The sequence below is a fragment of the Arvicanthis niloticus genome, chromosome 21 (assembly GCF_011762505.2).
Source record: "Arvicanthis niloticus isolate mArvNil1 chromosome 21, mArvNil1.pat.X, whole genome shotgun sequence".
Classification (NCBI taxonomy): domain Eukaryota; kingdom Metazoa; phylum Chordata; class Mammalia; order Rodentia; family Muridae; genus Arvicanthis; species Arvicanthis niloticus.
Window position 1 is genome coordinate 30,828,488 of NC_047678.1, and position 27,258 is coordinate 30,855,745.

At 39.2% G+C, this 27,258-nt stretch overlaps 1 protein-coding gene across 3 annotated transcripts in view; it reads left to right on the forward strand.

Annotated features, from left to right (window-relative positions):
• Nucleotides 1–27,258, forward strand: part of Smarcc1 (SWI/SNF related BAF chromatin remodeling complex subunit C1) — a 102,419-nt gene that overhangs the window by 40,893 nt on the left and 34,268 nt on the right. For all 3 annotated transcript variants that reach the window (XM_034483666.2, XM_034483668.2, XM_076917320.1), the window contains exons 13-24: nucleotides 536–573; nucleotides 4,621–4,742; nucleotides 5,581–5,652; nucleotides 7,804–7,917; nucleotides 8,760–8,913; nucleotides 9,951–10,064; nucleotides 13,064–13,123; nucleotides 15,585–15,843; nucleotides 17,174–17,335; nucleotides 23,243–23,298; nucleotides 25,334–25,448; nucleotides 26,888–27,042. In XM_034483666.2, the coding sequence (XP_034339557.1) occupies nucleotides 536–573; nucleotides 4,621–4,742; nucleotides 5,581–5,652; nucleotides 7,804–7,917; nucleotides 8,760–8,913; nucleotides 9,951–10,064; nucleotides 13,064–13,123; nucleotides 15,585–15,843; nucleotides 17,174–17,335; nucleotides 23,243–23,298; nucleotides 25,334–25,448; nucleotides 26,888–27,042 (1,421 nt within the window). The remainder of the gene's footprint in view (nucleotides 1–535; nucleotides 574–4,620; nucleotides 4,743–5,580; nucleotides 5,653–7,803; nucleotides 7,918–8,759; nucleotides 8,914–9,950; nucleotides 10,065–13,063; nucleotides 13,124–15,584; nucleotides 15,844–17,173; nucleotides 17,336–23,242; nucleotides 23,299–25,333; nucleotides 25,449–26,887; nucleotides 27,043–27,258) is intronic.

A 27,258-nucleotide genomic window follows, 5' to 3' on the forward strand; every position in this document is an offset into this window, starting at 1 on the left:
ACAGAGTTCTTTACTGCGAGTCATCTATTTGTTTCCCTGATTGCATTTCCGATAGGTCTTTCTTATTCTTCTATAATCAACACTTAGGCCACAGAGCTGCTGCCTTCAGTAGATAAGTATTTTTTGTTACTGAGTAGCCCAGACTGGCCTCAAACTTGGAATCTTCCCAACTCTTCTGTAATGCTGAGATTAGAGACCTGGGCCACCATGTCTCATTTAGTCACTAATACTTTAACTCTGTTTTACCCATCCTCGAGAGACTTGTTCTTCATTCAAATGTCTTACAAGATCTTGTTATCAGTTGTAACACTGTTATTCTGACTGTAGAAACTATGAACTTACCATTTGTTTAAAGATTGGTATGAACTTCTTTCTTCATGCATTTGTACAAAGTGACCATTTCGTCATTGTGCATTTGCTTTAGTAATGACCTATTTATTTTCTTTGTCCAGTACCAGATTTGTCAAGTGTAAAGATTCTGCATAATTCAAATCACAGTGAATGATTACTAAAACAACTTGTTTTGATTTTGCAGATGAGCAGGATGAAGAAGCAGTTACAACAGGAGGAAAGGTAAAAATTTAATTAGGCCTGAGATCAGAAAAGATTTTTTTAGTCATGTACACTGAGCAGAAGCAGAATTGTATATGTTCATATTGGCCTCAAACTGACCTGTGTTCCAGGATATCTTTGAACTGTGAATCCCCCAGTCTGTCCCTCCTGACTGCTGTCATCACCTAATTGCTGCTCACTGTACCTTGTGTATGTACCAGGCAAGCACCTGTTACCTGGTCGTAACTTATTCCTTGTCTTGTGGTAGCATTTCAGTTTCTTGATCAGGCTGCCTGATCTTCTGAGTTAGGTGAGCCATGTGCATACACTACTGTACTTATGTACTTAGTTGGTTTAGGGTTTTTTTTGTTTTGTTTTTTAAAGAGTTTCAAACTTGTCCAGTTGGCCTTGGCTTTGAACCTCATGGCTATCTTATCTTTCAGGATGCTAGGATTGCTGTCATTAGCTACCACATTCAGTTAAATTTTCTTAATCTAGTTAAATTCCATACACCCTGATAATAATTGTATTGGGAGTTAGGGTAATTTTGGTTTTATTTTTGGCTTTTTAGGTGCTTTTTTTTTTTTTTTTCTTGTGTTAGTGGTTTGGTTTGGGTGGGTTTTTGTTTTTGTTTGTTTGTTTGTTTGTTTTTTAAAGACAATGCTTGTCTATGTAGCCCTGGCTGTTTGTGAACTTGCTTTGTAGACCAGGTTGGCCTTGACCTTACAGATCCGCCTGTCTCTGTCTTGAGTGCTAGATGGGACATGCGGCACCACTACCTGGTAATACTTGTATTTCTTAGTCAGAAATCTTATTGAAAACAACCTTAGTGTTTTCCAAGATCACCTCATACGGTATAATTTTTAGTTTCATACTCTACTGTTTTTACAAAGTAGCAATCATAGTTGACTGCATTGGTGGTGGTGTACCTGTCAGTTCAGATTAATAGTGTAGCATGCCTGTCGTGATTTTTGTCACCGTTTCTAGGGTGTAATATAGATTGCAGCTAACGTCAAATGTTCATCATACTTTTAACCTTTCTCAGGCTTGAGTATATGCTATATTGTGTGCAGTTGCTTTTGGAGGCCAGAAGAATGTGGTTTAACCCATTGGAGTTTGTTGTGAGCTACCTGACATGGGTGCTGGTCACTAAACCTAGGATCTCTATAGTATTACGAAGTGCTTTTAATCACTGAGGCCTCTCTCTTTCACCTCTGCTTTCTAAGTCACTGCTTTCCTTTCATCAGTTCTAGTGTAGAGACCGGCATTAGATGACAAGTAGGGCTTTTTAAAAAGGCAGATGGGATTAATTTCAGTCACACTTTTAAGTTTAGCCATTAATTGTTATAGTATTTTATTACTGGTTTTAATTTTTTTGAGATATCATTTCACCTTTCATTCCTGGCTAGCGTAGAGTTTTATCTGTTTCTCTAAGTGCAGTGGTTTAATTTTTAAGGAATCCGCTTTGTTAGTGAATAATTATTATTTCTCCACCATTTAAATACTAGTCAGTGCTTTCTGCTTTTACATCAAATTTCATTCATTTTTTTTAGAAGATTTATTTATTTTATGTATATGAGTACACTGTAGCTGTCTTCAGACACAGCAGAAGAGGATATCAGATCCCATTATGGATGCTTGTGAGCCACCATGTGGTTGCTGGGAATTTAACTCTGGACCTCTGGAAGAGTAGCCAGTGCTCTTAACCACTGAGCCATTTCTCCTGCCCTTCTAATTTCATTTATGTATTCATTTTGGAGATGGGGTTTCTCTGTGTAACAACTGGATGTCCTGGCCGTCCTGAAATTCTGTGGACTGGGCTGACTTCTAACTCACAAAGACCCACCTGCCTCAGCTTTCTGAGTGCTATAATAAACGGTTTAATACACCACTGCCTTAAAACTTCACCCATTTAAAAATTGACCTTAATTTACTTTTTGTGTTTGTGGATGCACTCGAACACATGTAGGTTACTTAATGAGGGTCTGAGGACAAGTTGTTACAGTCACTCCTCGGGGTTGAACTCAGGTTTCCAGGCTTAGCTTTATTCACTGAGCCTTCTCACTAGCCAATAAAACTTCATCTTAAGAAATATACTGACATATACTGGCAACAGATCTTCATGTTAAATAGTATGACATAGCATATTTTGGTCAAATTAAGGTTAAGAAATCAGTCTCTGAAAAGAATATAGATTCAAAATATTTCTTAGTAGAAAAACATTGTATACCTTTAAAATTTATAAGGAGCTAAGGCGACGGCTCAGTTTGTGGAGTAACTGTTACTTAGGCCTGAGGCCCTGAGTTCAGATCCCCAGCACCCACAGCAGAGAGAGCCTCATGAGGAAGCAGCAGGGACCCGCTGTCCAGGTCTGCATTTGGAAGAGTAGAGATGTTTCAATCCACGAAGCTCACTACTCATCCAGCACAGTCAGATCCGGACATTCCAGTTCATTCAAAGACCGTATCTCAAGAATAAGCTACACATTGATAGAGGAAGACTTTTTGACACTTTATGTCAATTTTGTGCTAAGACATATACCTGCAGACATCCACGTAAACATTTACCACATACACAGCATTTATATACATATGTGTGCTTGCACACACATGCACACACTAAAAGTTGATAATTGTCCTAGAATGTACTGTGTAGAATGTAGTAACTGAGTTCTACCATGTAGAAGTGTTATAAAAGTCAGAAATTTCCTCTGCCTTCTATGTTCTGCGATTAAAGACATTGTGCTACCATACTAAGCATCTATAATATTCTTGATTAAAAAAACACTTATGCTAATCATGAATAGTCAGAAGCTTTAAGGTATTTTCTGAAGGTTTGATCTATCTTGTTGGAAATTGCTTGATAGGTAGCTTAGCTAATGAAATCGGTTGCGCTGCAGTCTCCCAAACTCATGTAAAGGCAGAAGGAAAGAACCAGCACCAATTACCTCTGACCTTCACACCTGCAAGTGTGAATATAATTTATAATGTGTAGTCTGTGGTCAGTTTTGCTGAGAAGAGATATCAGTAGAAGAGATTTCTAAGACAGTTGAACAATTTCATTTTAAACTGTGGTAGGACTGGAACAGGATCTCAGTATGTATACACAGGCTATGGCTATAGTATGTGTGTATGCAATTGTGAGATAAAAGTTGGCGGAGTGGGTGTCTTCTGCCGTGTGGGGCCTTGCATAGTGGGCCTAGTTGTCCTTGGAGTTGGTGTGTACATAAGGCTGGCCTCAGACTCATCAGTCCTCCTTCCTGTGTCTTTACACGTGCTGAGATTAAAGGTGTGTATCACCGCAACCATCACAAAACTCACTTTTAATAGCCAAGTAACTTCTAGTATAGGTCCTTTAGGTGCATTTCCTGAATGTCTGATGTGTTTAGCATAGTGCTTCTGTTTATTTTTCTTTTTGTACAGAAATATTAAGTACTTGTTATTTTAGCTCTTGCATCATTATAAGGAATAAACGAGGTAAGGCATGTAGACTTTAGTCGGTACTCATGTTTAATATTTGGAATAAAAGCAATCTTTATGCTTTGTTAGTATCCTTACCCTTTTGTAAATAATGTGAAAACTTTTAGTTGAGATTTGTGATCATGAAACTGTATGGTCATAATTGTGATCACTATTGTGAAGGGCTTCAGAATCACCTCGGGTGAAGAGCACCTACTGCTCTTCCAGAGCATTCAGGTTAGATTCCTAGCAGCCATGGGATGACACTCAAACTCTCACCATGCTAGACACAGCATGCACGTTCCACATGCTAGCATATACTTAAAATAACGATCTTGTGAAAAAAGATTTGACACATGTATCAGTTCTTGAATGAAATTTACTTTTATTTGATAATTAATCTTATTATTAGATAATTTGAGCATTCTATTATTTTGATGAGGGAAAAATAAAGTCGGTGTCAGTTTACCACTTTTGTATCATTAGAAATAGGATATGTTTATGCTTGAGAATTGTTTTCTTAGTCCTTCAAATTGGATCCACTACCCTTATTTGAACAATATCATGTGTGTGATCTGTTTTCCATCTGAACACTTGCATTTTTTCATAGGAAGATGAAGATCCCAGCAAAGGTGATCCAAGTCGCTCAGCTGACCCAGGAGAAGACAACGTGACCGAGCAGACCAATCACATCATCATCCCCAGCTATGCGTCCTGGTTTGATTATAATTGGTGAGTGGGCATTTCCACCTGAAGCCTAGTTCTGAAGGTGTGGAAACACTGTCTTTCCTTCACGTCAGGTGTGCTGTTTTACCAGCCTCCCCAATAAACAACATGGACAGGTATTCTTTTAAACATGTTCTTATCATGCTGTTGCCTTGTGTGCTTATTCTTTTTACCATGCAATGGAGGTCAACCTGTGAGTTGTGATCCCTTTGGGGGTTGCATATCAGATACACTGGATATCAAATATTTATATTGTTGATAATAGCAGCAAAATTACAGTTATGAAATAACAGTGAAATAACGTTATGAATTACCACAAGATGACAGCCTAATGTTTAGACTCTGAATCGCTATTTAAATTCTAATGCTTGGCTGACTTCGTCATGTGTTGCTGTGTTCACTAGTCTGGTTTTTTGCTACCCAGTTTCCAAAAGTCTTTTCATTTTGAGCTTTTTATTTTCCTAGTGTTAGAAAATGAGTGCCAACATATATTATTTTTATTGTCCCCATTAGTTTTTGTTGTTTTGAGACTGGGTCTTGTGCTATACCCCATGCTAACATCAGGCTTCTGTCAGTCTTCACTGTCTCAGTTGTTGATTTTTACAGACTTGAACCAATGTTCTCAGTAGAAGTCTTTCAGTTGGTTAAGAGAATAGAAAACTCCAGTACTTAAAAAGCTTTAACTGTGTTATTTCCTCTCATATGAAATGAAAGTTGTCTAATAAAACTGATTTTAGCAACAATTTATTAGTTTTTCTTTGAAAAGTAAAGAGTGTATAGCTCGGTTTTAGGGTTTGATGCTCTTTTAAAAACAATGTTAATTTGCTTTCCTCTTTTCTTTCAGTATTCATGTGATTGAACGACGTGCTCTTCCTGAGTTTTTTAATGGAAAAAACAAATCCAAGACTCCTGAAATGTGAGCCCCGTGTTTTATAAACCTTTTTATGTTCATAGCATGGATTTGTTGCTTTTGTTTGCTGTATGAGTGTTTTGCCTGCCTGTGTGCAATGTGTGTGCAGTACCTGTGAAGGCCAGAAGAGAACACTTGAAGCTGGAGCTGTGGAAGGCTATGAGCAAACCTGGGCCATCTGCAAGACCAGCAACACGTCCTTTTGACCACTGAGCCTCCTCCCCTCTCCTGATTCTTCAAATACAATTCCCACATGGTTGTTACTGCTTTTTATTTCTTTTAATTTACAAATAGCACGATTTGTAAATTCATTTTTGCACTGTCTTAACTTAAAAGTAATTTTTAGGGTTTTTTTTCCCTTAACTTCAGATTATGTGTATGTTAATCCCGGCACTTAAATGTCGATGTAGTAAATGCTGTTTACCAGAGGTGTCTCATAATAGCTTCTAGTTATTTCTGTGTGTGGTAGGATTTGCATACATTCTCATATAATGATGTGGCAGGGAATAAGTCTTTATCCTCATGATAAATTCTTAATTACAAGCTTTCATAGGATTATTCAGCTGCTTTTGAACTGAGTTAAGTTTTCTAAACCATTTGTTTTTGAATTAGAATTGGAAATATTCTTCTTGATGAGCAAACTCCTTCCAATTTATCTGTCTATTCTTTGTGACCTATTGTTACATGTATTTATGGAAATTCGTGTTTGTTTGTTTATTTGTCTTTTTATAATAGTGTCTTGCTATGGAGATCAGGCTAACCTAGGACTCATTGTGATCTGCTTTCCTGTTTTCTGAGTGCTGGGATCAAAGTGTAGGCCGTCAGGCCTGGACTGTTTCTTAAAACTCCAACCTCTGCAAGTAGTCCACAGCTGTCCTTTAGTGGAACATTAATCTAGTGCCATAATAAGATGGTTTTGTGGTTACCCTGTTTTAGAGGAGAACTGACTTAAATAGTGTTCCATGTAAACATATATAGCACATCATAAGCTACAATAAATATATTCTGATTCTATTTTTCCCCATTAATTTGAGAATCTTGATGTCAGAGATACTACTTGCTAACCTTTATAGTGCTGTACCGGAGTCACCCAAATCCAGATTGCACTTTCAAAACCCGGATCGATTTTTTTTCATGTTTTTAAATATATCAGGATTTGGGGAGTCATCTCTTTAAAATTAGAGTTTTCTATTTTAGCCTTTTTCGTTTTGTAATTTTGAGTAATTTTTGTCTGTCCGTGTTTATTCAGTAGGCTTTTTGCTCTTATGGAGCTGCCCTTGTGTGTTTTCAGACTTTTTCTTTTCTTTTTGCTAAAAATTGTTGGTAGATGTCATGATTCTTAACACTGTTGAGTTGTAAAACTGATTCGGGCAGAAATGCTCCAGTATGCTACAGAATCTGCCGTGACATGGAGTCATGTTTGCCTCTTTCCATCATGCTCTTGTCTCACTCTGCATTGATCTCTGTGGTTGTGATCTGACTAAGGCACATTGTGGTGTCAGAGCACAGTTCTTTGGTGAGAAGTGAGAGTATTCAGAGATCAGGAGCACAGAGCTGAGGTGTTGAGTTTTGGCCAAATCCCTGTCCAGCGTCAGTCCAATTCAGCTTTTAGTGCACTGTGTGTCAGTGTCCTTGAGTCAATGGAAGGATGGACATAGCATGTTTCATGGAGTGATTTGGAGTATTAGGTGAGCTGCTTTGCACACAGTATGGAGAACACTGCTTAGCAGTGGAGACGAAACGTCCACAGTCATAAGGTAGCTTATGACTGTTTCAGTGTGTTACATACTTGTTCTGCATCTTACTGCTTCTGAATGGGTTTGAATTGTTGATGTTTGGTGCGCTATCAGTGTGTTGCATATTATAATATGTGTTGCATATTTTTGGGAGTTGCTATGGTTGTCAAGCATTTTTTGTTTTGGCTTTGGTAATGTTTGTTTGTTTGTTTTGTTTTTTGAGACAGGGTTTCTCTGTGTAGCCTTGGCTGTCCTGGAACTCACTCTGTAGAGACGAGGCTGGCCTCAAACTCAGAAATCAGCCTGCCTCTGCCTCCCAAGTGCTGGGACTAAAGGCGTGCGCCACCACTGCCCGGCTTCTTTGGTAATGTTTTAACCATAGATGTATATCTACATTATACATTTTGGTGTTGTATTTTAGATACTTGGCATATCGAAATTTTATGATTGACACATACCGTCTGAACCCTCAAGAATATTTAACCAGCACTGCTTGTAGGCGGAACCTGACAGGAGATGTGTGTGCTGTGATGAGGTAAGATATTTGACTTCAGTCCTGTACTATAGGTGGTTAGAAATGCACTGCTGCTTTATATCTAGCCAATTTTGTATTTAAGGTTTTTTGTTATTTCTGTTTACCTGGATTATATGTGCCAAGGTAAGCTTGAGGTCTAAAGGAGTACATCAACTCTCCTGGAGCAGGAACTAGAGGCAGTTAGGAACAGCCTGTCGTCACTGCTGGGAGACATAATTGGATTTTCCAAAACTTTCTGTCTGCACATTTAACTGGGTGCTCTTATCGTACTGACATGGATTCTGTATTTTTAATACTCAATTTTTAAATCTGTGTTTCATAAGTTATATTCTTTATTTTATGGTCAAATTATAAAATGACAAGGGATTTGGGTGGGAGTATATATACCATCCCAGAACAGAGTTTAAATTTGGACTTTCTTCTCTGTATTGGGTCAGAGAATCAGTTCTTTCATCGTTGACCAGAGAGGATTTGTTCTATATTTTTTGTAATAAAAGACCCATTATTTGATCGCCATGGTGGTCTATGCCTTTAATCCCAGCCCCTGGATGACAGGCAAGTAGAGGTTAGTGCTTTCGAGGACAGCCTGTCCCTTACGGTGAGGTGCCAGACCTACATAGTAGTGCCGCCTCAAAGATAGAAACAAACACCCATAGTCATTATTTGACCTTATTTTCTGGTTGTGTGTTCTCCCTAAAATACTGCCAAGATACTTGGCTGTTGGCAGCCTGCAGAAAACATCTTTTTTTTCCTTCTGTTTTGTTTCTTAATTGCTCAATTGCAGGTTTACAGATGAAACTGAGTTCTTTGGATTATAAATTTAAAAAGTTTTCATCTTTCAGGGTACATGCCTTCTTAGAGCAGTGGGGTCTTGTTAACTACCAAGTTGATCCAGAAAGTCGACCCATGGCTATGGGACCTCCTCCCACTCCTCATTTCAATGTGTTAGCTGACACACCCTCTGGGCTTGTCCCTCTGCATCTTCGGTCACCTCAGGTAAGTGAGAGGTGACAGCTCTGGAGGCCTGCCTGGTAACGCCTGTCCTAGTGCTGCTCCGGGGTATCTAATAGATTGGGATTGCTTTATCTTTTGTTTTTCATTTCTCCTAATGTGTGTGTAATGTTTAAGGTCATATTGTGCCACCAATTCTGAGACCTTCTCCTAAGAAATTAGTAAGCACATCTATTGTTTCTCTTTAACCCTTTGCAATCAGTGTCCTAGGAAGTAAGCAGATAATACAGAAACTTGTTACGTGTGCATTTTCAAATTCTTATAATTTTACTCTTGATTTCAGAAGTAGTCCTGCATTATTTTGAAAACATTACTGTGGCAAAAAAATTACTAATAGGACATTCATACTGTATTTCCTCTTTATTGACCAAAAGAATATATGATTAGCAGAAAAGTTGCCTATCTTCTCTGACTTAAAGAGAGCACCAGAAATACTTGTGGTTCTTTTTTTTTTCATGTTGAGTTTTTTGGTTTTTTGACAGTTCTACTTACAGGTTGGTTTTTTTTTTTTTTTTTTGTTCTTCTTCTTTGTTTTTGTGGAAACTTGCAGAAAGTGATCATTTTGTTTCATTTTCGGTTTTGCTACATCACTATGTAGTTCTAACTTTCCTGGGTCTCACTCTATAGACTAGATTGACCTCAAACTCATTAAGATCCACCTGCCTCTAGATTAAAGGCGTGTGACACCATGCCCAGCTGGTTAAGAGAATCAGCCAATGTGAAGTAATTTTTAAAAACTTGTTTGCTGGGCTGGAGAGATGGCTCAATGGTTTAGAGCACTGACTGCTCCTCCAGAGGTCCTGAGTTCAATTCCCAGCAACCACATGGTGGCTCACAACCATCTGTAATGGGATCTGATGCCCTCTTCTGGTGTGTCTGAAGACAGCAACAGTGTACTCATACACAGTATGAGTAACAGTATACAATAAATAAATCTAAACATAAATCTTAAAAAAAAAAAAAAACTTGTTTGCTTTTGCCTTTAAATAGTAAATACAGTTTTTTTGTCATCTGCCTCACAGGTCCCTGCTGCTCAACAGATGTTAAGTTTTCCTGAGAAGAACAAGGAAAAACCAATTGATTTGCAGAACTTTGGTCTTCGAACTGACATTTACTCCAAGAAAACACTGGCAAAGGTGAAGACTTTTATAAATCTGCATTGGCCACCTGCTTGCATGTCTTCTTTATTTTATAGCAAATGCAGTCTCTGATAGAGACAGCAAGGTTTCTGCTTGGGTCTAGTGGCCTTTCAGCAGTCACTTATATGATTAGCAGATAGATATTTAAATAGTTACAGACAGGGTTTTGTGAGGGTAGTACAATTTGAAAAGTAAGTTAAAATATATAGTAAGAATTATGTAATAACCTTGTGAGCATCTGTGCTGATTCAGCAAACTATTCAGATTACAAAGCAGGTTAAGCGGTAAGAACAAAGTATGGGAAACATGTCAACAGTCAGGAATTAATTTATAGGAGTGGAAGAGAAATATAGAGGAATAGGCTTGAAGACTGTAATGGCTAATACTATTCTAGAAGTAGTAAAAATATTTACATTTAGAGACTGGCAAGGTGGCTTAGTATTTCACAGTAGTTGCAACCAAGCCTGGCAACCTGAATTCAGAACCCCAGCAAACACAAAAAAAACAGATGTGATAGCACCTTCTTACAACAAGAAGGAAAAGACAGGAGAATCCTCATGAAGGTAGCAGTTCAATAGCCTGGCGTAGGCCACACAGAGGCACACAGTAACAGGGACATAGCCAAAACCAAGGTGGAAGCTGATGGCCCACACCCAAGATTGTCCTCTTACCTTACAAATGAACACACATATAATGCTCCTCATTTAAAAATAGATAAACATAGTTTTAAAACTATAATAAAAGCACAACAAGAGGGTAAAGATGTAAGTAAGAAAAAAATTGAATTTAAAGGCATAAAACATGCTCAGTGTCACAGCATCAGGGCTAGAAGTCCAAGGACAAATACTGTTCTATTGTAAAGTAACAACCCTTTCAGAAATCTGTATTAAGTAACACATGGGTTTAAAAATAAGATGTGTTTAGATGTTAAAAAGTGCAAATTTTCACTAGCAAGTGCAATACACCACACAAAATTTCAGTCAGTGTTCTTAACCACTATACCATCTTTCCAGCCCCATGTTACTACTTTGATTTTGTGAGAAGATCAATGGTGTATCACTGCACACCATTGATGAAAAGAGGTGAGCTCAGATACACTTACCATGAGTCAGCAATGGCTCACAGCAGTTCCGTAGTTCTGAACTACCCAGAACAGGTCAGTTGTCTCCTCCTCAGATGCTTAGTCAACATGTTGCCCTCACAGTCTGCCTGCCTCCTCATCTGGGCTTCCTTACTCTTAACCATTGTTGCGACTGCTCCTGTGTTGGGTAGCTTTCATGCCGGCTTTACTCAGATATCCTTTTATTCATTTAATCTTAAATTTCATCGTGCCTACAGAGACCAGAAGAGGATTTTAGACGCTCTGGAACTGAAGTTAGGTGCTAGAAATTGAAGCTGTGTCCTCAAGAGTGCTCTTATCGTTGTGCCATCTCTCCAGCCCTTTATTTTATGTGCCTGAGTGTTGCACATTTTTGCACTCTGTTTCTGTGGAGTCCAGAAGAGGTCATCAGATCAGATCAGATCAAAGTGGAGTTACAAGCACTTTAAAGCTACTGTGTGTAAAAGTATCCAGGGTTCTTCGCTCCACCAGCCAAATAGCGAAATCAATGAATAAAGTCTACTTGAAAGGCCGATAAATAAATCAAATGGAGAACAATTTTTTTCCCTCTGTGCAGTGATACATCATTGATCTTTTCACAAAATAAACATAGTAACACGGGGCTGAAGATATGGCTTAGTGGTTAAGAGCACTGACTGCTATTCCAGAGGTCTTGAGTTCAATTTCCAGCAACCACATGGTGGCTCACAATCTTTAAAAATAAAAGTAGTAAGTGTTTAGTTCCATGATATGTGGATGTGGAAGACCATATCACTATACAGCACAAAGATCAGGATGTTAAAACAAGAAGGACGTGCTGTGGAAGTCTATATTTTATATGATATGCAAAAATATTAATTGAAAATGTGACTGACAAATTGGATTGTAAGTTCTCAGTCTTTTTTTTTTTTTTTTAAGAATTATTTATTTTATGTATATGAGTACACTGTAACTGTCTTCAGACACACCAGATGAGGACATTAGATCCCATTACAGATGGTTGTGAGCTACCATGTGGTTGCTGGGAATTGAACTCAAGGACCTCTAGAAGAGCAGTCAGTGCTCTTAACCACTGAGCGATCTCTCCAGCTTAATGTTCTAAGTCTTTAAAGAACCATAATTAGCTCAAAGATTATATATATGTTCAATAATTTTCAACAATAGAAGCATAATCTTAGCTCGTATATGGTGACCAATACTTGTACTTAGTGTTCTTGGTCATAAAAACAAAAATACAGGAACAACCATAGAATTGTGTGTAAAATTAACAACATGTAATAAATTTTTGCCTTGGTTTCTTCAGTCAATAGAATAGTGATCCATTCCCAGAACTTGTCATGCACACTCCAGCTTGTCACCCCAACACTTAGCAGGCTGGTTATCCTGAGTGTGAGACTAACAAAGTAAGGTCTATTCTCAAAAACACCAAGAAACAAAGATGCTGGAGTGATGGTTCAGCAGGTGAGTGAGAGCACTCACCTTAAATTTTTTCAGTGGTTTTTTTTTTTTTTTAAGAAGTCCTTGTTCTCTTTCCACCATGTAGCTCTGGAGAATCAAACTTAGGCTGTCAGACCTGCAAGGAAGAGCCTTCACCCTCTCAGCCATCTGACTGGTTCATAGGTTGTTTTTGCATAATTATAAATGATTAATCTTATTAATGGATTTTAAAATTGTATATCTATCTTACAAAGTTGAAATAAGGGGTAAATAGTTCCTGTGACTGATGAAAACCAGATGTTGACGCATGCCAGACCTGTTGAAGTTTTTGAGTGTTTAGTTATTGGGGGACTCCTTGGTGGTCCGTATAAAACAGTTCTGTGAGCTTAAAGACATCCTGCCTGGGCCGTATCTGCATGTGTTTGTGACTAGTGAGTGATGTCTGACTTTGTTTCTTTAGAGCAAAGGGGCTAGTGCTGGAAGGGAGTGGACAGAGCAGGAGACTCTTCTTCTCCTAGAGGTAAGCGGACAGTGAGAGTCACCCTGACTCACAGCTGGTGCCTGTGTGTTTCTTCTTGCTCTATTGTTTTCGTTCCCTCTCAATTTAAAATTCAAAAAGATACTTTTGGGGAGGTTTTTTTTTTTTTTTTTTTTTTACTATTAAGTTTTTCTAGTCTAGCCTTTTTGTATTTGGTGTTAAGCAGGTGGCTCTTTCTATGGGTCCCACCTCACAATCAGAACTCTTGACTAGCCATATCTGTCATATTCATGACAGATTAAATAATAAGCTACAGTTTGCCCTGAGGATGCTGAAGAGACCTGCTGTATCTGTAAACAGTAGTACATTTTCTTTGCTGCAGGTGGATCCTATGCTGAGGTTGCCTTTTCTTTTAGGCAGGAGGCAGGGATTATCAACATGTTTGTTGATTCCTTACTTAAGAAGAAATAAGGCTCAACAGCATTGTGTACTATTAACACTATCCATAAAGGCAGTTTGTGTAGAGCAAACACTAGCTTAAAAGGCAGGTTTCCGGGTATACTCCCTCTAGTCCTAGCATTTGAAGATTGCAAGTCTTTTGTCTTCCATGATTAAATAGGACAACCTAAAAACCTTCAAAGAAAAAAGCATCATGCATGCATATGTATACACACACACACATACACACACACACAGAGTACCATTTTATAATGTTGCACACCTATAGTCCCACCATTCAAGAGGCCAGACCACTTAGACTATATAGGATGCTTTGCCTCAGAACCCAATACAAGTTTCTGTCTGTTCTTTCATATTTGCACTTTGGCCTTCAGTGTACAGTGAGAATCTTGTTCTTTCGGGCTTCAGAACTGTTAGAAAATCCATTTCTGTAATGTAGGCCATCAGGTAATACACTTTTGAATAGAAGCACTGCTGGCAGGACTCTAATAATTCCTTCAGCCTAAGGAAGAGGAAGTGTGGTTGCTTTCATTATATATTGTTGAAATGTGAAGTCAATGAAGGTAGGAGAGAAAACTTGTTTAACTTAAACATTTACCAGATTTGTAAATAGGTAAGGAAAAGCTTTTACCTAGGACATACATAAAGTCCTGTTTCTAATCCCAGATTTCCTCCCCCTATCCCCCAAATAAGCGTGGTAGAAAATCATGCCACCAGATAAAAGTAACATTAGCAAGCCCTAAAAATTTAATACAAGTTATCTCTGTCATATTTACATTTTCTTAATATATATTTTCTGTTTTTAACCATAAAGGTTCATATTTTATTGTTGTTTTAAAGTTTTGGGGGGATTTTTTACCAAGTTTAAATTTTATGATTTTCAATCTGTCCTCAGTCTTTTATTACTAGTCTCAGTTTTTATTAAAAATATACTGTCTTGTAGATCTTGGTGTGTTTGTATGTGTACATGATGTGTGTGTGTGTGTGTGGGGGGGGACAACACTGGAGCCTGCTCTCAGGAATGCTGGGGCACTGTGCTACTAAACAGTGACTTCATCTCTCAACCTTCTTACTTGCCCCTCTTTTTGAGAAGTTATGCTTCAACTTGAAAGAATTGATGATAGAATGCCATCTAATGAAGTAACTGTGTATCTTTCTTTCCTGCCATTCTTTCTATCTTTGCTTTCTCTCACTTTGATTTTCTTTCCATCATTTTGGCCTTACACATAATTTTTATTTCATTTTAATACCGTTTCAGGTATTTTTCTAATTTAAAAAAAATTGTTCATTGTTATTAGAGAAATGTTTTTTTTTTGTTTTCTGTTACACTTAGCTCATAGTTTGATATTTAGTGGTAATCAGCTACCACCTAGAGTAGATTCTTAGGAAGTTTTTGTGTAACCAACATTTTTTTTAAAAGATTTATTTATTATATATATATATAAGTACACTGAAGCTGTCTTCAGATACATCAGAAGTGGGCATCAGATTTCATTACATATGTTTGTGAGCCACAATGTGGTTGCTGGGAATTGGACTCAGGACCTCTGAAAGAGCAAGTCAGTGCTCTTAACTGCTGAGCCACTTCTCCAGCCCTAAAAAACAGTTTTATAATGTACAAGTATTTTATTAATTTTTTGTTGCCCGATTGACAACTTAGTATAAAGACAATTGTCAGATTACCTTCTTATCTTAATGTACAAATAATCGTTTATGTTATTAGTTTGAAATAGAATTTTATCCACTCTGTTATCTTCAAAACTTCTGGGGTAGAAAGGCATGTACCACCACAACTAGATCACTACTTAAATTTTTTTTTAAGAAATACTGTTGGCAGAATCTTAGCAAACCTGGTTTTGCATGCTTTTTACTTATCATAGATGGTCGAGCCGGTGAGCCAGGACTGGTAGAAGTTTAAGACCAGTCTGTATCACCTAGTGAGACCCTGTCACACAGAAGGGAAAAACAGCACCAGCTTCATTCTTCTTTTCTATATTACTTCTTTGTTATTTGATATTAACGATCTGTTTCTGTCTTCACTTAGGCTCTGGAGATGTACAAGGATGATTGGAATAAAGTCTCAGAACATGTTGGAAGTCGTACTCAGGACGAATGCATCCTCCACTTCTTGAGGCTTCCCATTGAGGACCCATACCTTGAAAATTCAGATGCTTCTCTTGGGCCACTAGCTTACCAGCCTGTCCCTTTCAGCCAGTCAGGAAACCCTGTGATGAGTACTGTTGCCTTTTTAGCATCTGTTGTTGACCCTCGTGTAGCATCTGCTGCAGCAAAAGCAGCTTTGGGTATGTACTTCCTGTGGAAGCTCCCTCTCCAGCACCAAAGTCTGACTTCATATTGAAATATTATTAGCCATGAGCTCAAGATTTGCCCCAGGTATATATGAATTGTATGCTATGCAAGCATGAGGACCTGAGTTTGGATCTCCAAAGGTCATGTAAAAGCTGGAAGTTCCAGTGTATGTTTATAGCATCTGTACTGGGAGACAAAAATAGACGGTCTCCCTAGTCATCCTGTCAGAGATAGTTACTCAGAGAATCTATGTCAATGTTAACCTGATGTCTGTTCATTGAGCCAGCAGACGTACACCCAGACACAAGCTTACCCCGCACATACATACAAATGTTTTTAAGAATTATCAGCTGTGTTAATACACATTTCTCTTTTATAAATCACAAAAGCCCTAAGGATTATGTGTTTCATAAAAATTAATGTATGAATATACAACTTGTAAGTACATTTGTTTTTCTTTCACTTGTTAAAGTCTGTGTGTGTCTGTGTGTCTGTGTGTGTGTCTGTGTGTGTGTGTGTGTAGTCACTTACCTTACCATGCTATATCTAAAGGTCAGAGGAGCAGCAGTGGGGAGGGTGAGCTCTCGCCTACTATATCTCCTCATGAATTGGATTGTCAGCTTGGCCACAGTTGTCCATTTGGGCCTAACCACGTTGCTGGCCTGTAGAGTCTTTGTGGGGTTAGAGGAGCAGCTGAATATGTTGGCATATACCTATGAACTCAAAGCTTTGGGAGGAAGAGGCAAAAGAATCACGAGTTTGCAGAGCTGTAGGATGGAAGCTGCTTACTACTTTTGCAATATATTAATTTCACCCAGACATCTTATTATGTTATAGGATTTATTTTTTATATTTTTGTATTTTATTTTTTGAGACAGGGTTTCTCTGTGTAGCCCTGGCTGTCCTGGAACTCACTCTGTAGACCAGGCTGGCCTCGAACTCAGAAATCCACCTGCCTCTGCCTCCCAAGTGCTGGGATTAAAGGTGTGCGGCGCCACCACTGCCCAGCAGGATTTATATTTTTAACATTGTTTGATCCTTGATGTCTTTACAGTTTGCAGTCTAGCCAACAGATTGGTAAAATTAGGACTGAAATTTTAGTTGTTACTAAAAGATCATTAAATATCTTTTTAAAGTATAATGAAGAAGGTACTACAATGTTGGATAAAAACCTGGAGAAGTGATTGGATTGATTGATTTTTGATTTTGACCCAATGAGCTCACTGAAGTCAAACTGATGCTGTCGTGTCTGATAATCTAAGTCACACATAGGAGCAAAAATCTGTGCGAAATTAAAATATTTTCTTTGTGATCTTGAATCAGAGGAGTTTTCTCGAGTCCGAGAAGAAGTACCCCTGGAATTGGTTGAAGCACATGTCAAAAAAGTACAGGAAGCTGCAAGAGCATCTGGGAAGGTGGATCCCACCTATGGCCTGGAGAGCAGCTGTATTGCAGGCACGGGGCCTGACGAGCCAGAGAAGCTTGGTGAGTCATCGCTGCGTGCCGAATTTGCTTTATAGATGCTTATATTTCCTGTCAAGTGTGCAAAATTACGGAGTTTGCTTACATATAAGCAATCAAAATAATCAGTATAACCTGCCTCTTAATTTTAATATATGATATTTTTTCCCTCACATTCTTGTGGGGTAGACAAGTGGGGGCATGGTGCAGAGAAAGCAAGAGCTAAAGAGACCTCAGTGAGGCTTGGTGGTAGCCTCTCCCGGCTGAGCCATCTTACCAGTTGCAGTTCTTTTTGAAGGGCATGATTTCATCAAGAGGAATGAGCATGCAGTCATCAGGCAGTGAGGGTCTGGTCTGTCAATTGTAAATCCTGTTACGTTCTTGGTCTCAAGTCTTTACTACTTACAGCTTTATTCCTTAGAGAAAGAATCTTTAGCGTGTTTAGTTGTGTTTTGACACACAGGATCATCGGGAAAACTGTCAATTACCAGATTGTTCACTGAGCTCCTCAACAATCTTGTGTAAATCTGAATCTGTCTTCATGTTGACAAGGGGCCAACTGGATCCATTTAAGAGGATCAAGAACTAGTTTCCATACAAGGTCTAGTGTTCACACTGTTAGTGCCAGCACTCAAGGCAGATCTTTGTCAGCTTTATGTCCACCCAGTCTAAATGTCTTCCAGATAGTTTATAATTGACCCTGTAGCCATTAAGGACTGGGTAAGATTTAAGTAACTTTATGACTATTCTTACCTTTTGCAAGGGAGGTGATGGAATTTTTATTATATAAAATATAATTGCCTTTTAAGGTCTGTTGTGTCAAATTAGATACTTTTTTTTTCTTGATAAATACACACATACCTCTTGCTATGAAGTATTTATCAAGATAAAAGGTAGAACTGTATCACTATAGGTGGTTTACAAATGGCATGCAGAGGGGTTCTTAGTAGATAACCACAGAGCTGATTCAAAGTGATGACTGATGCCTCATTACTTATTCAGAACTTATTCTATAAGACACCTTTATGTTACAAGCATTTGAATCTCTGTGATCTAATGTTTACAGCTCCTTCAGCCCCTTAGAAAATGATTTCTGATTCTCCTCCCATCCTGATTTTGCTAGCCACATTATTTTTAGAATGACATTAGCAACTGTTTCCCAGTTTATGCCATGTGCCATCTTGTTTTAGTAAATTCTGAAAATTCATTATTTTGTGGCTTCGTGGCACGTATCTGTGATCCCAGCACTTAGGAGGCTGAGGCACAGACTTCTTGAGTTACATACAGCCCAGCCTTGTCTACATAGTGAGACCCTGTCTCAAAGCTCAAAATTCTTACACATTTTAATTAATTTCTTAACTCTGCATATGCAGGTCATCCTACAATATTGGCCCAAGGATTTTCAGCCTTCTACTCTATTGACACCATCAAAATATTAATGGAAAGGAGTCTGCATCCGATCTAGTATTGATAGTTTAGGAGGTACAGAGATGTCCCTGTGATTAAGAATACTAGGTTGCCTTTCAGAGGACCAGGGTATGATTTTCATCACTTATATGGATGCTCACAGCTGTCTATAACTCAATTCCAGGGATCAGATACTCTCATCTCTACTCCAGGGCCACTGCACTGCACACATGATGCACAGGCATATGTGCAGGCAAAACATGCATACACATGAAATGAAATGAAATTGAGCACTTGCTACATAGAGGGTGTGGGGAGGGAGGGAAGGAGGGAGGCAGGAAAGAAAGAACGATCAATAAATAAGTAGTGTGGGAGTGACGATTCAAACCAAATGGAAGCTGTTTTCATAGCATTAAGAGATAAAAACATGCATATAATTAAAATGTTTTTAGACATTGTATAAGTAGATACTAAGCCATTTAGCTTAGAATTACAGCCAATTTTGAAAAGTTGATGTCAAATTTGTCTTGCCTTACCATAGGTAATGTGAGTGTGTGATACGGTCAGAATGTGCAAATAGAATATAAAATTGTGGGTAATTTTTCATGATGATGCATATTTAGTAACCCATGATGCTTGGGGTTTTCACTTAAAAACTTGTATTACTACATTTTCTGTTTTGCATTCTTCCCCGATCTTATCAACTTAGTATGTCTCCTTACGTTTTGAGACAGGGTCTCATTATGTGGACCGTCCTGGCCTTGGCTTCACAGATGCACCTGGCTCTGGCTCTGCCTCTCTGCCTCTGCCTCTGCCTCTGCCTCTGCCTCTGCCTCTGCCTCTGCCTCTGCCTCTGCCTCTGCCTCTGCCTCTGCCTCTGCCTCTGCCTCTGCCTCTGCCTCTGCCTCTGCCTCTGCCTCTGCCTCTGCCTCTGCCTCTGCCTCTGCCTCTGCCTCTGCCTCTGCCTCTGCCTCTGCCTCTGCCTCTGCCTCTGCCTCTGCCTCTGCCTCTGCCTCTGCCTCTGCCTCTGCCTCTGCCTCTGCCTCTGCCTCTGCCTCTGCCTCTGCCTCTGCCTCTGCCTCTGCCTCTGCCTCTGCCTCTGCCTCTGCCTCTGCCTCTGCCTCTGCCTCTGCCTCTGCCTCTGCCTCTGCCTCTGCCTCTGCCTCTGCCTCTGCCTCTGCCTCTGCCTCTGCCTCTGCCTCTGCCTCTGCCTCTGCGTGCTGTTACTAAAGGTGTAGGCCAGCACCCCAAGCCAGGAGCTCCATTTCATTCTCTTCCTCCTTTTTCATCTCACTTCCCGCTCTTAGCAATAAAAATCCTACATCTTAATGGTATTCTATATACTTTTTAAATTACTTTCATCAAATAAATGCAATTAAACCACATATGTTAAGTATGATTTTGCTAGGTTCTAGATTGTTGAGAACTGCACTGCCCCACATTGTTGTAAAATATGAAATATTGGACTTCTGATAAATTTTTTTTCTGCCCAGTATTTTGTTTTCCAATTTATCCATGTATTGTAGGATCTAAGTAGCTGTTTAGTCCACTCCTGTAAGATGTGCTCTGTGTGATTACAGTCCTGTTTAGGTACTCATTCCTAATGGACAGCTGGGTCACTGCCTTTGTCTCTTACTGAAAGCATCTATGTACACATACTCTTCCTTGATTCATAGAGTTATGATGCATTTTCTTTTTTCTTTTTTTTTTTTAAAGATTGTTATTTATTTTATGTATATGAGTACTCTATCTGTATGTACACCTGTGTGCCAGAAGACAGCACATCACATTATAGACGGCTGTGAGTCACCATTTGGTTGCTGGGAATTGAACTCAGGACCTTTGGATGAGCAGCCAGTGCTCTTAACCGCTGAGCCATCTCTCCAGCCCCCATACAGATTGTTAACTACAGTGTAGCTAGGCCTATAGTTAGACTAGCTGCCATATCAAGACTATGGACCCACATCACTAGCCTTACTTGTGATGGTATCTTTTTAATCAGATTTGTTCTTCAGATCTGGAACATTGACATTCTCCAGCCTTGCACATTCTTCTCATTTGAATATCTAGGTGTAAACAGTCCTATGGTTAGCAGCATTTTAGGTTATGTAGTTTCTCCCAAAGCTCGTGTGTCAGTTTTTACTTGGACTAGCAACCTGTCATTCATCACTCCCTGGTGTGAGAGCCCCTGCTGAATCTGAGTGTGAGACATTCCTTGTGTGAGCTTCCCTAATGTAGGCCTCCTCACTGAGGTGTGCTCTCTTTCCTATTTCTGGGCCAGTCCATGAAAGAGCTCATTTTGGCTTCTGCTCAGATTCCTCGTGGTTCTTGTTTCTGCTTGTTTTCTATATGAATGCTTTATTACCTGTTTTATGTGTGGTTTCTCCCATTTTGTTACTCATTGCTTTTTGGGCTTATGAGAAAAGATTTCAAACCTTCAAAGCTCTCTCTGCTTCTCCCTCCCCAATGCTGCAATTATTGTTTTGTTTAGATTTATTTTATTCTGTGAATATGGGGTTTTGCTTGTATGTCTGTATGTGCATCTCCTGCATGCCTAGTGCCTGCAGGTGACAGAAGAGGACATTGGATTACCTGGACCTGGAGTTCGGCATGGTTTTGAGCCACTATATCAGTGCTGGGAATGGAACGTAGCTCCTCTACAAAAAATTACCAGCTCATCTCTTTGAAGATATAGTGATTACTTTTTAATAGAATTAACTTCATACTTATTTGTTTTATTCATGCTATAACATTGTTTTATATCTTTTGCGGTCATTTTCTCTGTTGTCTTTTTTTACACTGCTATCATACAAATATTTTCTTTTAACTTGAAATTTTTATAAAAAATCACAATGAATCTTGCTCAAATTAGTGCTGGTCATATGGCTTGGGTTGGACATTGGATTGGAACCACACTGACTGGTTTTGGGCAGCCCTGTGCAAGGATCAAAGGATACTCTCTTCTTCCTTGATCTTGATTCCACCATGGTTCAACTTTTTAACAGTGATAACGTGCTGATGAGATATCTCCATTCAAGTCCTGGTCCTAGAGTTTGCATGATCTGGGGCTTCTTCTGACTCTGTGTGCTTGTGCCTTTGGAAAGATAGCTACTTTTATTCTGGAAAGGTAGCTGCCATTATAAACAAGGAGATTGGGGGATTTGAACACTGCTTTTCTTATAAACAAGTCAGTTTAAAGTGTTAAAATCCCCTTACTGATGATAAATGCTTGCATTTACAGTGATGTAATACAAAATTTTAATCTGTAGAATGCTGTCTTTAAGAGTTTTTGCCTGAGCTGGCTGATAGAGGCAAGCAGATCTGAATTCAAGACCAGCCTGATCTATAGAGCTAATTCCAGAACAGCCAGGGCTACACAGCAAAACCACATCTCTAAAAAACAAAAATCCAAGTGCTTGCCTATTGGGTTTTGTTTGTTTGTTTGTTTGTTTGTTTGTTTGTTTTAAACAACATTTCATTTTCTATAACATTATTTGCCTCTTTCCACTACACCCATCCCAGAGATTGATTCAGATCATATTCTTCCTCAATTCTAACAGCAAAATCCTTAATTTTTTTAAAAAAAAATCAATGTTTATGTAAACTAAAGATTTTCTTAGCTCCTTTCTGTTAAACTGTACTAGGTATTTTCTAGGTAGTGTAAAGCAACCTTATCACACACTTTCTAACGTTTTTCCTTTCTTGAATTGGAACCACATATACACAATTGTATTTTGTCTCCCTAATACTGCTATTTTATCTATGTTTTTTTCTCCTCTTTTTCATGGTCCTTACTCATTTGTACTTCTGTGGCTGAGGCAGGTCACACCCTTGTGTGGTGTGGCAGACTAGTTGACTTTTGCTCTCACTGACCAGAGTTAGGTTGTCTTATGGTTTCAGCAAATGCAAAACTCAGCAGTGTTTCTATATCTGTTAGATAAAATGAGTTAACATTTACTTCTTAACATTTCTATTATTATATACAGAAAGTATATACAGAAAACCCATGTGAGCCAGGCAGTGGTGGTGCACACCTTTAATCCTAGCACTTGGGAGGCAGAGGCGGGAGGATTTCTGAGTTCGAAGCCAGCCTGGTCTACAGAGTGAGCTCCAGGACAGCCCGGGCTACACAGAGAAAGCCTGTCTCGAAAAACCAGGAAAAGAAAAAAGAAGAAAAGAAAATCCCTGCGAGCATAGTGCATTTCCTGAAGTAAAAATCATTAGGATCAACAGCGCTAGATCAAGAAAAGAATAGTAACATAATTTCAGCCCTAACTGTTGACCCTGGTATCTCACCTACCTATTCCTTTCTTACTTAACCACTGCCCTGCTGTAGACAGCATTTATTTTGACAGTATTACTCTCACACCCTTTTTACTCACTTGTAAACTATGTGCTATTTATGTCCAATTTCTTTTGCAACCAGGTTACTTATTAATCATACCAAATAGAAAAATATTTCAGTTGCTCTAATACACTGATTTTTTACCTATTTCCATATTATTTTTATTTTTTCACTTGTAGAAGGGTCTGAAGAAGAGAAGATGGAAACAGATCCTGATGGTCAGCAGCCTGAAAAGGTAAAGACTACTCAGATGTCTCTTCACCAAAAGCAATACAGTACTTTCTCCCCATGCTGGTTTTCAGATTTCGTGATATGTCTAGTCACCTTCAGGGGACTACGAGTGCCTTTTACTTAAGTTGCAATGTAGCAGAGTGTAGTGTGCACTGCATCCACTGATTCTTCTCTTGTTTCTCCATAGCCCGTCCTTCTCTTTTGTGTCCTGTTCAGGCACAATTGGGAGTATGAATACAAAAGTTAGTTTTTGTGAATATTGAATTGTAGGACTTGGGGTTTATATTTGTTCCAGAGGTGAATTTCAGAATACTAAATGATTTCCTAGGAGAGTTAACTGTCAACAGAAAAATACTTATTAGTAAACAGTTGATCATAAGCTGACATTTGAGGTAGGTATTAAAGAGCAAAAAGAACTGTAAAGACTGAGTTGGGGGTCTGGAATCAGTGTGTAAATATACTTGAGTAGTAAGGTCTTGGTTACATGTGGTAGTATGACTGTATAAATACAGACAGACTACATTTCACTCAATTGTTACAATTCCTGAATGTTCCAGATATCAATAGTAGTTTTACCTTTAGTAGAATTACATTTGTAATTTCATTTAATTCTTCTGTTTTGGGTTGTTGTGTTGGTGTTAAGACAGTCTCATTGTGAGGCTCGGCTGACTGGAACTCACTATTGTAGATCACTGCCCCTCAAACACATAGGTTCTCACCTCCATGTGTCTTCTCAGTGCTGAGCCCTTGCGCCCCACTTTTATTTATTCTATCTATTCTTAGTTGATGTGTGTATGTGTTGCTTGCATGTGTGCACCCGTGCCTGCCTGGTGCCCAAGGAAGCTAGAAGAGGGCATCTGGTCTCTTGTACAGGATTACAGGTGGCTGTGAGTGGCTAAGTGGGTACTAGGAGTTCCTCCTGGGTCATCTATCTGTACAATAGCTTGTACCCTTGACTGTTGTGCCATTTCTCCAGCCTCTTCAGTTTAACTCTTAAAATAGCCTTATCAAGTCAGTGATAGTGTGATAGACTGTGTTCTATAGTCTGTCCAGGGTCACAGAAATTTCAAAATACTTAAATGTTGAACCTTTGAGTTGGTTTTTAGTCACCAGAGCAAATCACTGACGCCATCAGTGAGTGGCTCAACAAAATCATTTCATCGGGGTTTCCTTTGCCGGTGAAAGTCAAGTTTCAGATCTTTAAAACAACTAATTATCAGGCAACTGTGTCGCACGCCTTTAATCCCAGCACTTGGGAAGCAGAGGCAGGCGAATTTATGAGTTCAAGGCCAGCCTGGTCTACAGAGTGAGTTCCAGGACATCCAGGGCTATACAGAGAAACCCTGTCTTGGGGAAGAAAAAAAAAAGAAAACCAACTACTTGAGGTCTGGAATGATCACACTTGTCACTTGGATCACAAGCACCCACATAAATGTTCAGTGCCTGTCTTTACTTTTAGCCTCAAAAGACAGAGATTGGATCCCTAAGCAAGATGACTTTTAAGAAACCCCACTTCATTGAATAAGGTGGAAGAGTGATTGGAGTTGATTACTAATGTCAGCCATGGGCCTCTGCATATATTGCCACAAACATGCATGCACATACATGTATGTCATATGCATGAACATGGGAGGGGATGAAATCCACTGGGTGTGCGTGTGTGTGTGTGCGTGTGTGTGTGTGTGTGTGTGTGTGTGTGTGTGTGTGTGTAGTTCTTATGTTTTTTTTTTTTAATCAATAAATAATATTGTTTAACTACTCTGATGTTCCTTGGGTATTGTAAACCTGCTCTTAGTAGCAGAGCTTGCAGAAGCATCAGGCACTATATGCTTGAGTTGTATCATCTCATGCAGACCCAGGTTTCCAATTGATTACAAATATGCATCTCAGAATTAGTCTCTTTAGGTCTGCCTTACCAGGCCCTTCCAAATCTAGTCTGTTGCTTGCCATCAACCATGAAACCTGTTGTTAGCTTCAGGTGGGTTCATTCCTGCCAGGCTGCTCACTTACCCTTGCTCTCTTGTTTGTACAACTTTCAGGCAGAAAACAAAGTGGAAAATGAATCAGACGAAGGTGATAAAATACAAGATCGAGAGAATGAGAAAAACAGTGAGAAGGAACAAGATAGTGACGTCAGTGAGGATGTCAAGCCAGGTGACTTGGACCAGAGCTTCTTACACCATGTTAATCCTGTAACTTTTCAAAGGCAATTGAGAAATTTGGGTCATTGGTATAGAAATACCCTTTCCTCCTTTAAAAATGTTGTATTATTTTTTAAAAACATTTTTTAAAAGTTGTTAGTAGTGTTTGTGGGATTGTTGTTTATGTGCTTGTTTGACAGTGTCTCACTATGTAGCCTGGGTTGGCCTGGAACTCACAGAGATCTTATGTATTAACTTCCTATGTGTGTTTAAGTTCTTTAGATTTTTTATTTTCTGTGCTTGGGTGTTTTCTGTGTGCATGTTTGTCTACCACCTGTGTGCATTGCCCTTGGGGGCCAGATGGACCCCCTCGACAGTTACGAGCTGACATCAGGTGCTGAGAGTGGAGCTGTGGTCCTGGGAGGAGCTGCCAGTGAATGCTCTTGGCCACTCTGTGACAGTCTCCTGAATGTTGTTTTGAGACAGTGGCTTGAATAACCCAAGCTGACCTGAAACTTGCTTTGTAGCTGATGCTGGTTTTGAACTTCTGATCTTCCTGGCACTTTTTTCCAAGTAGGAGGATTGCAGGCTTTTGCCACTATGCTGATGTTTTTAATTTACTTTGGATTTAGGGTGGAAGGGGATAATTGAGCCTACAGTATTTGACACACTGTACCACTGGGCCAAATTCATGGTCCTGTTTGGTGGTTTGTTTCTTGTTTAATTTTTGAGGCTGGGTATTACTGAATTGGCCATGCTAATTTGAGTCTGTACTCTGGACAGTTTTTGTACTTGCTACCCTTTAGTCTAAGCCTCTAGAGAAGCTGACTTTTCAGTCCTCCAGAGTGCTAAGGTTAAAGGTTTGGGTTTATTTAACAGATACCAGTGCATATTCTGGTAGCTTCTTTTTCTCTCTTTGTTTTCAATTGACAATTAAGCATTTAGATCCCCTTGTCCATTGGTCTGTGTTTGTGTGTCCTTCTTATTTCTTACCTCCCTTGTTCTTTTGGACAGGTGTCACTCCATGTGTCTGAATTATGCCACTTTATTCTCTCTGTTGTAGTAACATCCCTTCATGTCTGTCTCAGACTTGTGATGTACTATTTCTCTGTCTGATTTTGTTCAGATTTGGGGTCGTCCTCAGATCATTCTGCTGCTTATTGAACAGATATAGGACTCTTAGACTATGTCTCCCCGAGCTTACCATTTATATCCAAAGAAACTATCCTGAGAAAAATGACACAAAGACAAAGTGTGCCACTTCCAAAATATCCCCATGGATGCATACCTAAATGAAGGGGGTGATTCACTGAAACTCTTTAAACAGTAGAAAAGGGGGGTTGGGATCTCTATAACATCAGCCCTAGTTTATCATGTGAGAGAAGTGGGTAAGATGGGTCACTGAGGGAGGCGGTTACACCCTAATAAAGCATTTTTAAAAATAATTTTCAGAAGAAAAGGAGAATGAAGAGAACAAAGAGCTCACTGATACATGTAAAGAGAGAGAAGGGGACACCGGGAAGAAGAAAGTGGAACACGAGATTTCTGAAGGAAACGTTGCCACAGCCGCAGCAGCTGCTCTGGCCTCAGCTGCTACCAAAGCCAAGGTTTGCCCCACCAGCCCCCTTCCCATGCTCTGTTAAGCCATGAATGGTCATATTGTTTTTAGTTAATTGGGAACATTTAGTATAAAGAGCCTGCCTCCCAGCAGGATGATTGCTTGAATGGCATTTCTAGGTTAAGAAATCCCCATGCAGAACGAGGGTGTTGAGAGTAGATCCGGTCCTATGGGTGATGGGTTTTCATTCATTGTTGCCTTGAGC